Source organism: Lissotriton vulgaris, chromosome 9 (assembly GCF_964263255.1).
Source record: "Lissotriton vulgaris chromosome 9, aLisVul1.2, whole genome shotgun sequence".
In the NCBI taxonomy this organism is placed as follows: domain Eukaryota; kingdom Metazoa; phylum Chordata; class Amphibia; order Caudata; family Salamandridae; genus Lissotriton; species Lissotriton vulgaris.
Window position 1 is genome coordinate 1,111,116,918 of NC_141697.1, and position 12,105 is coordinate 1,111,129,022.

General features: G+C 44.3%; 1 protein-coding gene across 8 annotated transcripts in view; it reads right to left on the reverse strand.

Moving 5' to 3' along the window:
* Positions 1-12,105, reverse strand: part of SLMAP (sarcolemma associated protein) — a 1,163,639-nt gene that overhangs the window by 391,121 nt on the left and 760,413 nt on the right. For all 8 annotated transcript variants that reach the window (XM_086939108.1, XM_086939110.1, XM_086939104.1 and 5 more), the window contains one exon: positions 5,855-5,914. In XM_086939108.1, coding sequence (XP_086795234.1) covers positions 5,855-5,914 — 60 coding nt within the window. The remainder of the gene's footprint in view (positions 1-5,854; positions 5,915-12,105) is intronic.

The following is a 12,105-nucleotide window of genomic DNA, read 5'->3' on the forward strand; positions in this document are numbered from 1 at the left end:
GGCTTAGCACTGAATCCGGAGGCACCCCATGATCAACTGCTTTAAAAACATATCGAATAAGGGAGAGAAATATGGCTTGTGATCTATCATCTAGATAAGATTGTAGGCAGCAGAGCGCTTGACTGCTCATCCACATGGCCCAAAGCCTTGAAATCAAGTTCAAATGATTAACAATGCCAAAGGCAGACGACAAATCATGTGAAAACAAAGCTGCCATTTGACCAAGATCCACCACCATCCACCACTCAGCCAGCACTAATTCAGAACAGCCTGAAGCCAGATTGCACTTATCTAAAGGAGAATGACATTGCAGGTAATCTGGCAATTTCTTGTTCTTTCCAGGATTTTGACTGGAGAGGACAGCTGAGATATATGTCTGTAGTTGCTGGGCACCAATGGATGCGCTGTAGACTTTTTTAGAAGAGGAATTACGATCTCCCTTTTCCAAGAACATAGGACTTGGCCCATTTCCAGCGACTGACTGCAAACAGTTAAAAGCGAAGGAAACAGAGGATGTGATAACAGTTTCCAGGCTTTAGGAGGATGCCGATCTAGGGGAGAGCTCAACGAAATGGACATTGCATCTACTCAGAAATCGTCCATGGACATCATTATAAAGAATTAAAGATTACTGGTACAGACTGCAAACAGTCTCATCCAGTATATCCTCTTATGCTAGTCATAGATTCTAGAGAATTTATATTCTATAGAACACTGGCTTGGCGTGAGAAGATTTAGGATCATGGCGAGGTCTGTTGGCGAGTATGCAGACATGATGGGGCACTGTTAAATATTTTATGGGTTGTCTAGAAACAGGGCCTCTGTGGAAGGTAATATAGGAAACCAAGGAAAGTATTTGTAGCATTTACTGTTCATATATCGGTCTCTCTCCGTCTATATTGACAAAGGCTTGTTCAATTTGATCAAGTAAGTAACAGTACCAGTGGCATATGAGAGAAAACCTGCAACGTTCGTGTGCAATAGAATCTTCACAATGAGGTTCAATGCAGTCTACATTATTTAGCTTATAAACGAGTGCAAGCCTTCAACGTCTAGTCGATCACCATCAATACCAACAAACTGATGCAGAGCTGAGTCTCCACCTGAAACCACTGATCTCCACTTCTCTCAGTTTGCCTCCCCAACCAAATAGTGATGCAACCGTGACCACCATCAACTTTGGAAGGTTTAGGGAGAGGACCGGTCACATGCCAATTTACGGTTCAGTAACAATCACTGCAGTCTTCATCTAGATCAGGGAACAATTCAACAGATTTCCCTGATGTTGAGCCCACTTCGAGTTCCCATGTGCCATCTTCTATGTTTGGCCAGAAGGATACAGGAGGCCAACACCACTCAAGAGCCTCAGCATCCTTAACACCGAGATCCAGTCCGAAAACATCAGGATCATAGCCCACATGTCTCTGACTCTACGTTCATGAGAAAGGCACAAAAGCGTACAGAATTCAGAAGAGCTGCTAAGAAAAGGAATGTCTGTGAAGGAGTCATGTGTGACTTCGGCACCTCGATAATGAGCCAAAAAAATGTTATGAGGTTCGGTGTCGTTTGGAGGTGGCCGGCGACTACTTGAGCTGAGCCTTCCTTCAGCAGTCATTCATCGCAGTAGGCAAACACTGATTTCACTTTTGCGGCGACAACCGGCATCACTTTCATAAACACCCAAGGGGCACTGGTGAGCCCAATAAGGAGCACTGTGAACTGAAAATGGTCCTGGCCTTCTGAACTGAAGGTACCTGTGGACCTGCAAAATAAGAATATTAAAATAAGCAACCTGCAGATCCAATGCCCCATCCAGTCCCAGGGGTCTAGCGCAGACAACCACCTGGACAAGTGTGAGCATCTTGAATTTGTACTTTCGCAGAAAGGCATAGAAGCTTAAGATCTTAAATATGACGAAGGCATCCATCATTCTGCTCCAATGCCTGGATACTCTCACATGTGATAAGCTGCATCATACAAATCGACATAACACAAGGATGTAGAGGGAGTAACACCCAGTTACTACTTCCACAATCATTAACCGCTCTTTGGTCCCCTTGGTTAAATTGCCCATGCTTCCTCCAGCAAGTTGGGCAGGTGGTCCTTCGTCAGCCACTGTGATGGTGGTGAAGGTATGACAGAGTGGAAAGAAAGGCGTAACAAGGATGAACAATTAGGAGGGCTCACTTGTCTGTCATGATGCCTGCCATCGTTGGGGGAAATATCAGCTCCTGACTGCGAAAGGGTGCCTGTGTGCCAGTAAGGACACAGTAAAGTTGTTTTGCGGTTGCTGGAGTGGTGGAGGACTGAGTTGCATGATGTCCCTGTTCTGAATGTTGTCTGTAAGAACCCTGGCCATTAAAAAGGTGGACAGGTCTGCTGGACTCTAGGAGGAATCAGGTGCTGGCGAAACAGAAAACCTCTACCATGGCCACCAAGAGGGTGAAATTGGTATTGGAAATATTATGGAGGCAGAAAGGCCCAAGGAAAATGTTGTGGCTCAGCTCTCCTTGAAAGGTTCCAATTAACCAGGAGTGGCACCAAAGGGCCATACAAGTGCCCACTGCTCGTCTTAAACAGTTGCTAATGTCCAATCTAAAGCAAATAACAAATTTTGCCACAGCGCAACCATCCTGAATAGTCCAGGCCTGTATCTGAGGATGTATCCAGCCAACAACGTCATACCAGTTTTGTTTGTCATACTGGGGAACATAGCCATCCCCTTCATCATAGTTATCATTGTCCGAATCCATGCCGAAATAATTATGTACAGTCTGGGACCTACCATGTAGTGGGGTCAAAGTATCAAGATCCAAAGGGTTGCCCAAAAGCTGCATAGCAGTAGAAGCCAGATCCTATCTTGGGTGAGGTAAAGCCTTCTCGGAGCTGGATAGCAATATAGCTGCACATCTGCCTCTGACTTTGACGGCATAGTTGTATATGCAAAAGGAAGCAGCATAGGGGCTAGCGCCTGAACTGAAGTCAACACCAGAACCAGTATTGAACCCAAAGCAGGTCCAAGGGGCTCAGATAGTGCCAAGGGCAGACCAGACAGTGGGAGTCTGTCTGGAGGTCCGGCGGATCCTTGTTGTCATAAAGGCATGTCAGAGGGAGCCATTAAAGTGCCATGCATACACGGCATGGCCTATTTGAAGGCCTCAACTTACCGTGAGATGTTGCTGACGGATTTGGATATTCAGGGTGGACCAGGACAAAGTTTGCAATTCGCTCTGATGGAGATCGGGTGTGAGACCAGGAGGCACAGAGATTACATCAGGTGCTCTCTGGAGTCTAAGAGTGGCGGTGAGGGGCTGATTCCCAAAACAACTTTATGTGCTTTTTCGTGGACTCAACTGAATACACAACAATGATCTGCTACAGAAACAACTTCAAGAGCAGGAACAGGACCTTCCTTTTGACTTCGACTGATCACTGCATATATTCTTTTGTTTTAGGAGACTGTGAGGCCAAACGTTACATCACCAAAGGCCTTCGGACTCATCAAGACACCGTTGTCACAGGCCTTGAAGTTGTTATGTAACTACAGGCACCACAAACAGAATTTGTGAGGACGCGTTACTGACGTTTGTTTGTGGCAGTCTCTACACGGTTTAAACTCCGTTGTTTTAGGGGAGATATCTTCCCTTGCACACTGAATAATGTGTGAAGCAGCATGATGCCATCTAACGGCACACAGCATAACTGCTCGATTCTAGCTGATACTTGGGGAATATTTACAAGGTGAGGACTTTGCTGTTAGCAGTATCCATAAGAAAAATATATTTATTAGACAGGTCATTCTGCAACCCCTGCAACTGGAGATTTTGCAATGTAATCTAACAGTACACATGCCGTGTGGCAAAATGAATGACTGGTCATAATAGGTTTGCGCACAATTTCACTAAAACAATTGACAGGAGACTTAACTACATAGACTAGATAAACACAACTGTCCTATTCAACCATTCAGAATTGGAGGAAATATAGAAACAAGAGAGGAGGAAACCCAGAAGACCGGTGATAATGGGGAAATTGTGTAACTGTTGACCCTGGTTGGGAGGGGGTCACATCAGGTTATAACCGTGACTTGAAATTCATGTTACAGCCAGTGCAGGCTCAGTAGTTATACATACAAACGGCAAAGGCAGTGCAGGAAGCCTAGGCTCTCACCCATCCCTGTGCATCCAGAGGGAGTAAGAAAGGAGCTAATTGTTTCTTCTAAGAAAGGGTAGCCTAATACATTAAGATGATATCCATAAAAGTTACAACAGTGAAGGGAGAGGTGTGGGTGAAGGCAAGCACCTTGATGTTACCGGTAATGCATAAAGCAAAACAATTGCTAGGAAGGCTTACCACTGCACCTCAGCGCTACTACTTTCAAAATTCTCTTGGCTGTAATATAAGGAGCTACTAAAGGGCGAAAACGTTAGTCGGTAAAAAGAAATGTCTTGAATCTCTTTCTAAAATAATGTCGAAAGATATGCATTTAGCACTCAGGGCACATGACCGAGAAGGCATATCCCCCAATTAGTGATTTTCTAAAGTATGGCACTGTGAGGAGCCAGTGCTATGCTGATCCAAGACTGTGAAAAGGACAGTATTTGCTCAGTTTTTCAGGAAGGAAAACAGAAGTTGATCCACAGACATTTTGGCTTAGATCAAAAGCTGGTGCAATTGTACTAATATTAGTTTTGCTTTAGCAAAAATGGGGGTAAAGAAGTTGACCTAGCAGCTTGGTTTTATATTGCATGTAATTGGTGTAGAGAAGATACATTCATTTATACCTACGTATAATGTGTGGCAATAATCCTCCCTAGAGCCTATCAAGGCATTAACACCTGTTCTACCTTCTACTACCTGCTGTCAGTACAAGGAGAACCTGCGTGATCATTTGCATGTGAAAGAGGCAGCATGAGATTACATTCAAGACTTGTATGTTAAATTGAGCTGAGATTCTATTTTAACTCCTAAATGTTTTACACTGCTACCTGGAGTTGGAAAAAGGTGCACAAGAGCTGGACCAAACCTGAGCAAACCATAATGAAGGTTTCTGGTTTATCAAGACTGATCTTGCACCAGGTCATGTACATCCAGTATTTCAGGTACAAGATAAACTTATTGCAAAAGTGCTTAATTGAGAGTCTGTTAAAAAAAAATGTGTCTCATCAGCATATTATTAAAACCTGATTGCAGCAATCTTCAATCAGAGTAGCCAATGATGTCACACACATATTCAATTGAAAGGGTGACACAATTGGTGGAAATCTGGTGGTCACCAATTGGCAAGAAGAGGTGATTTAGCCTAAGATTGTTCTTGGTATTCAGTTTTCCAGAAAGGAGGAAAAGCATTTTAAAACCTTTCCAGACATTCAACAGAGGCTTGGTCGGTTAAGCAGAATGCTGCGGTTTAACATCAAAGGGCACGTCCAGCAGGACTAGTACAAACTGAATCTGCGGCCATACATAGATCGCCCACTACTGCAGTTATAGCAAAATGGCCATCTGCTTCAATTAGCCTCTCTACTCAGCTTCCTATGTGTGCACTGAAGAATTTTTATTCCCAGCTTATTTCACACTCTTCCCCCCCAATGACTTAACAGGAAGCAAGTCATTGCCAAAGGATTACAAAAGGCCTCTAGGGAGTTGGTGAACTGATGCCCCTACCTCAGCAGGCCTTATGGAAGAGATGCACACACGTTGTTGCACTTGGAGCAGGGTATCACTTTCAGAGAAACTGTGCTGGTTATGGTATATGCAAGGAGTTTAAGTACCATTACAAAATATAACCTTCCCTATTGCACTAAAAATAGTAGGTATTTATAACTGTACTCGAAAACATATCAAACATATTTACCTTTCACATGAGATACTTTATTCAGAGGTTCATTCAAGTCCTGTTCGTCCATTTGACCGTCTAGAAGAGAAAGTGAAAGTGTTAACATATGCATATAATAAAGAGAGAGAACAGAGTGCAATCTTTAAAGCACCTAATAAAGGTTTACATTGATGAAACCTTGGCCCTACAGATTCTTCGATTAACACGAACACATTCATTGTAGTTATTCACATTTCACAAAGATAAGATGCCAAAGGAAGACATTTCTAAGATTATGGCAGAGAATCGAATAGACACAATGGTTCCAGAAAATGTTTCTTACAAACTGAGCTGTATGTGTTAACAAAAAATGCCTCCTATGATAGGAAAGCTTAGTATGTGCAAAACAAGGCTTATTGGTATGACTAATTGGCCATCACCAGCTACTGCTTAAATAGCTGTAAAATTCCTTCGTCAAAAAAAAAATCCCTTCAGAGGCTGGTGGTACATAATCATGACAATATTATCCCAGGACTAAGTAAACTCATTCTGGTTTCTTGCCCTGAATTGCGCCCTCAGGGCAACAGTAGGCAGCTCAGTCACTGGACGGTCAAAATTACTCTTCTAACACCAGTCCTAGAATATCTGACAAAAGAGCAACTAAAACCTAAAGGATAATGTTACTTATCCAGTAAGCATCTGTTCTTGGCATGTAGAGCTGTAGATTCACATGCTTTGCATACTCCTGCCATCTAGTTTTGGGTCCAGATGTTTGCAAGTTTATTTTCTTCAAAGAAGTCTTACCAGTCACGAGGTAGGTGACTCCTCCTTGTTGGTGATAGTCCACATGGGGATCGACTCCATTGTTAGATTGTTTTTCCCGCAGAGGGTGAGAATGAAGTTAGTAAGTAAAGAATAGAAATGTCCATGGGTATGTATATAGAGTAAGAGATAGAACTGCAACAGGTATAGGTACCCGGGGAGGTGGGTGGGCTCAAGTGAATCAACAGCTCTACATGCCAAGGACAGATGCTTACTGGGCAAGTAACAGCTTTTCGAGGCATGTGAGCTGTAGATCACATGCTTTGCATAGACTATACAGCAGTATTGTCCCAAAGCAGTGGCTAACCTGTAGCTGTTGCAGTTGTCTGAAAGAGAGTTCCAAGTACTGCCTGGCCCACATTAGCTTGTTGTCTCGGGAACACATCTACACAATAGCGCTTAGTGAATGTGTGTGGTGTAGACCATGTTGCAGCTTTACAAATGTCAACTATGGGGATGTTTCTTAAGAAAGTCATTGTAGCCCCTATTTTGTGAGTGGAATGCGCTCTAGGGGGTATTATTAAAGTTCGCCTTGCTTTAGCATAACATGTTTGAATGCATTTAACAGTCCATCTAGCAATACCGGACTTGGATATGGGATTACCCTTGTGAGGTGGAGCAAAAGCAACAAAAAGTTGTTTAGTTTTACAAAATGGCTTTGTTCTTTTTATGTCATATAAAAGGCCTCTTCGAACATCTAAGGTGTGTAGAGCTCGTTCTGCCACTGAATCTGGTTGAGGAAAGAGTACAGGTAACTCAACCGATTGACTGATGTGAAAGGCAGAAACTACCTTGGGTAGAAACTTGGGGTTAGTACGAAGAACCACTTTGTCTCTGTGAAGTTGGAAAAAAGGTTCTTCTTTGGTTAGTGCCTGTAGTTCACCCACTCTCCTCAGTGAAATAATTGCAATGAGGAAAGCGATTTTCCAGGAGCGAAACTGCAGCTCAAATTTATGCATGGGATCAAAAGGTGGGCCTATTAATCGTGTGAGGACTATGTTAAGTTTCTACACTGGGGCAGGTGGAAGTCCTGGTGGGATAACTCTTAAGTCCTTCCATAAAAGCTTTGATTACTAGCACTCTAAAGAGAGAGATAAGTGTTGCCTAATTTGTAGAAACGCAGCTATTGAAGCAAGATGTAGGCGTATAGAAGTGTAAGCTAACTCTGACCACTGCAAGTGTAACAGATCAAAAATGATATTTTGTATTGAAGCATCAAGAGGATTGATGTTATTATTCAATAGATAACAAAACGTTTCCATTTAGCTGCATAACAGGCTCTTGTAGTAGGCCTTCTGGCCTCTCTGATTATGTTAATACAGTCTAGTGGGAGATTTAAATAACCAAACTATGATTTCAGGAGCTGTTTGGGATCTGGGTGTCTGGCTGTGTGAGGAGACTGGATGTGAGGTGCAGTTTTTGGTGTGGAACTAGTGACAGCTCCAACAGGGTTGTGAACCAAGGTTGATGGGCCCATGTGGGAGCTACTAGGATCAGTGTGAAAGATGTTTGCCTGAGTTCCTGAACCACTCATGGAATGAGTGGGAGAGGCGGAAAAGAGTAGACAAATATCCCTCACCATTTCATCCATAGTGCATTGCCTTTGCAGAGCGGATGTGGATACCTGGAGGCGAAGTTTGGGCATTTTGGTGTGTGACAAATAGATCTATTTGAGGGAATACCCAACTTTGAAAGTATGGGAGGAGAACTTAAGAGTGAAGTTCCCATTCATGGATTTGCGGTCTCTGTCTGATGAGAAGATCGGCAATCTGATTGTTTTCTCTGGGAAGTGTTCTGCTAGGAGATAGATTTTGTGGTGAATGGTCCACTTCCAAATGTTTTGAGCCAGGTGTGACAGATGGAGAGTGTGCCCCACCCTGTTTTTGTATATAATACATAGGTGTCATGTTGTCGGTACGAACCAGGACAGCTTTGCCGACCAGGTGAGTCTGAAATGCTTTGAGTGCTAGAAACACTGCTAGCAGCTCTAGATGATTTACGTGGAGAGTTTTTTTGCTGTTGACTCCACAGGCCTTGCACTGTGTGAGCTTGGAGATGAGCCCCCCCCCCCTCCCCCCAAACCAGTGAGGGACGCGTCCGCTGTTAGCATTGTCTGTGGAAATGGGTCTTTGAAAGGCTGCCCTTTTAATGCATTTTGTGGGTTCCACCACTGACTGCAGAGAGTGAAGAGTACAGCTGTTTACCAACGCTAGATCGGTTAAAAGACCCCATGATTGGTTCCACTGACTTCTAAGCATTCTTGAAGGGGAGGCATGTGAAGCCTAGCATGGGGAACAATCATGATGCAAGAGCCCATCATTCCCTGCAGCTACATATTCACTCGAGCTGGTAGTGAATGGGGTGAAACTGGAGAACCAGAGTCTGAATATTGCGTATTCAGGCTGCATTGGGGAAGGTAAGAGCTCCTAGAGTATCTAAAGTGGTTCCTAGATAGTTTTGACTGTTGGAAGGTTGAAGATGCGATTTTAACACATTGACTGTGAAGCCCAGTTGGTGCAGTAGCTGCAGTGTTTAGTGAGTGTATAAGCACACACTTTGGATATGTACTGGCTTTGATGAGCCAGTCGTCCAAGTAGGGGAAGACATGAATGTGTTGTCTTCTTAGGTGAGCAGCGACTACTGCCAGACAATTTGTAAAGACTCTGGGAGCAGAGGCGACTCCGAACGGGGGTACTTTGAACTGGTAATGCTGCCCCACTACCACAAATCTGAGAAATTTGTGATGAGCGGAATGTATTGGAATGTGGAAGTATACGTCCTTTAAGTCTAGAGTAGACAGAAAGTTGTCTTGTTGTAGGAGTGGGAGCACTTGTTGAAGCATTGTAATGTGAAAATGGTCTGATTGTATATTCAGATTCAATTCTCTGAGGTGCAATATAGGTCTGAGAGAACCGTCCTTCCTGGGTATGAGAAAGTAGAGGGAGTATATGCCGGACCCGTGGTATTGTAGTAGTACAGGCTCTATAGCTCCTTTTAAAAAGAGAGACTGATCCTCTTGGTTGAGGAGGTGTAAGTGGTCTGCTTACAGTTTGTGTGAACTTGGAAGAATGTTTGGAGGATTGTTGATAAACTCCAGGCAATAACCAGAACAGATAATTTCCAGTACCAATTTGTCTGCAGTTATTGATTGCCCAATGAGTAGCAATTGTGAAAGAAGCCCCCCTCAACAGTGTTAAATGGTCGGGGGTGTAAGCAAGTCACTGTTTGGCATTGGAGGGGGAGGCGCGTGTGTAGGAACCTCTACCTCTACCCTTCTTGCCTCTGTAACCCCCTCTGAAGAAACTCTTGGAAGCAGAGGGCTGATTGTTGCCTTTTTATGTTGCAGAGGCAGTGTTTGAGGAGGTATTCTTGGACCCTCCACAGTATAAGGAGCGCCGAAAGGAACCAGCCCGGAAGGTGACTGAAGGGCTCCCATAGATTTTGCGACCTGTGTCTTTTTTCATCTTTTCTAAGGACATGTATACTACAGGGCCAACGAGGTGTTACTTGTCAAAAGGCGTATTAAGAATAGAAGCTTGAACCTCTGGTTTCAACCCTGAAATTCGTAACCAGGCATGCCTTCTTAAGAGAACGCTGGTGTTGACTGCTCCAGCTCTAGCTGCAGTGTCAGCGTCATGTAAAGCGCATCTTATTCGAGATTAGCGGTCCCTCCCGCACTAGGTCTTGAGCTTTGGACTTGTGCTAATCAGGCAGAAATTGGAGCAATTGCTCCATTTTATCCCAATGCACCCCATCGTACCTGGCTAAAAGTGCTTGGGTATTGCAAAGGCACTAAAAATGTGCAGCTTTGGGGACTACTCTGTTCCCAGAGACGTCTATCAACTTAACTCTTTTTCTGGAGGTGGAGCATCTCCTGACATTTGGGAACTAGCTCTTTTACGTCCATTAGAAACTACCAAAGAATCTGATGGTAACTATTCCCTGATGTAAGCTGGATCTGTTGGTGCAGATTTACATTTCTTGTCTAACCTTGGGGTGAGGATACGTGCCCGAACAGGATCAATAAAAATGTCATACACATGTCTTAACATACCTTTGAGCACAGGAAGTGTGTGAGTGGATCTTTGGGAACTGCTAAGTGTTTTTAAAAAGAAATCTTCTAAGGATTCCTTATGTAATTCGACCCCATTGTAACAAGCAGCTGCTTCATAATTCTATATAGCCTACATTGTCTGGTGGAGAAGGTTTAGTAGGATAAAGATCAGGATCGTTACCTTTGGGAGAATCATTGTTGTAATCTCTCCAGGAGTCTGTAGGTTTTGGATCATTGTCCCCAGCCCCATCCCCATCAACCTGATCATCTGGTGTATATGGTGGTGATGAGTCAGGGGGTGAAATTAATGATGGCTGTGACTCAGCGGAAGGAGGTGATGGAGGAGAAGGGTTAGTACCCACATGCTTCCTCTTTAAAGGAATGTGATAAGCTTCTTCAGTTTCAAGGTTTGCGTCAGAGTGGCAATTTGGTCGCAATACGTCGTTTTTGGGTGAATGTATAGTTCCTTCTGTTTTGGGTTCGGCTGTGAGGGCGGAACATCGAAACGTTAGTATTTGGATGGAATCGGCGCATCGATTTGTTTCGGCGCCTAAGGTTTTGGTGTCGGTGTTTTGGATGCTGAGGATTTCGGATCCGAAGATGTTTTCGGCATCGAGGGAGGTGGGGCTGAGCTGGATTTCGACTTCGACCCCAAAGGTTTCGGCTCGGTGCCTGAATGTGGACGACTCAATTCGGAGCCGGAAGGTTTTGGGGTGTGTTTCACTGCCGAGCCGGAAGGCGGGGTGTCAGAAACATGTTGTTGTTGCTGACCGTGGCCCGAAGGCAGTGAAGGTACTGAAGTCTTTTTCTTTGGCTGAGTTGGACTTTGGGGCAAGACATGATCGGTACTCACGATGCGCTGTCTTTCCGGGATGTCATCTTCCGCATCGAAGCCAGATCCGGAAATTACCTCCTGTTCTTCCTCGACTCCCATGGCATCGCCGGTCTCTTGTTCATAATCCTCTCCAAAGAGGTTCTGAATGGAACGGGTGTGTTGGCTCTGCATGTTGCGCCGTCGAGCATAAAGGTCACGAAGCGTCTTCTCCAATCAGAAAGACTTGCACGCATCCCAGTCTTGTTCATTGTGCTCCGGAGGTAAGCACAAGTTGCACACTTCATGTGAGTCGGAGCGTGGGAACTTCGGAAGGGACAGAATATGAATAGAGTCCGTTCCATTGACTGCGAGGCGGACAGACGCAGGTAGGTACTCGATCAAAAGAGGGATTTTGTAGTAAATACAATCAGCAGAGAATGGAAATACGCGATCAAAAACGATACCGTTGAAGGTAAGTGGATTGCACACCTGAGAAACTGGGTCAACACGGAGTGCAGCAATTCACATCCGAACCGGATGGCAGAAAAAACCAATCTAACAATGGAGTTTATGCCTATGCACACTATCATCAAAAGGAGG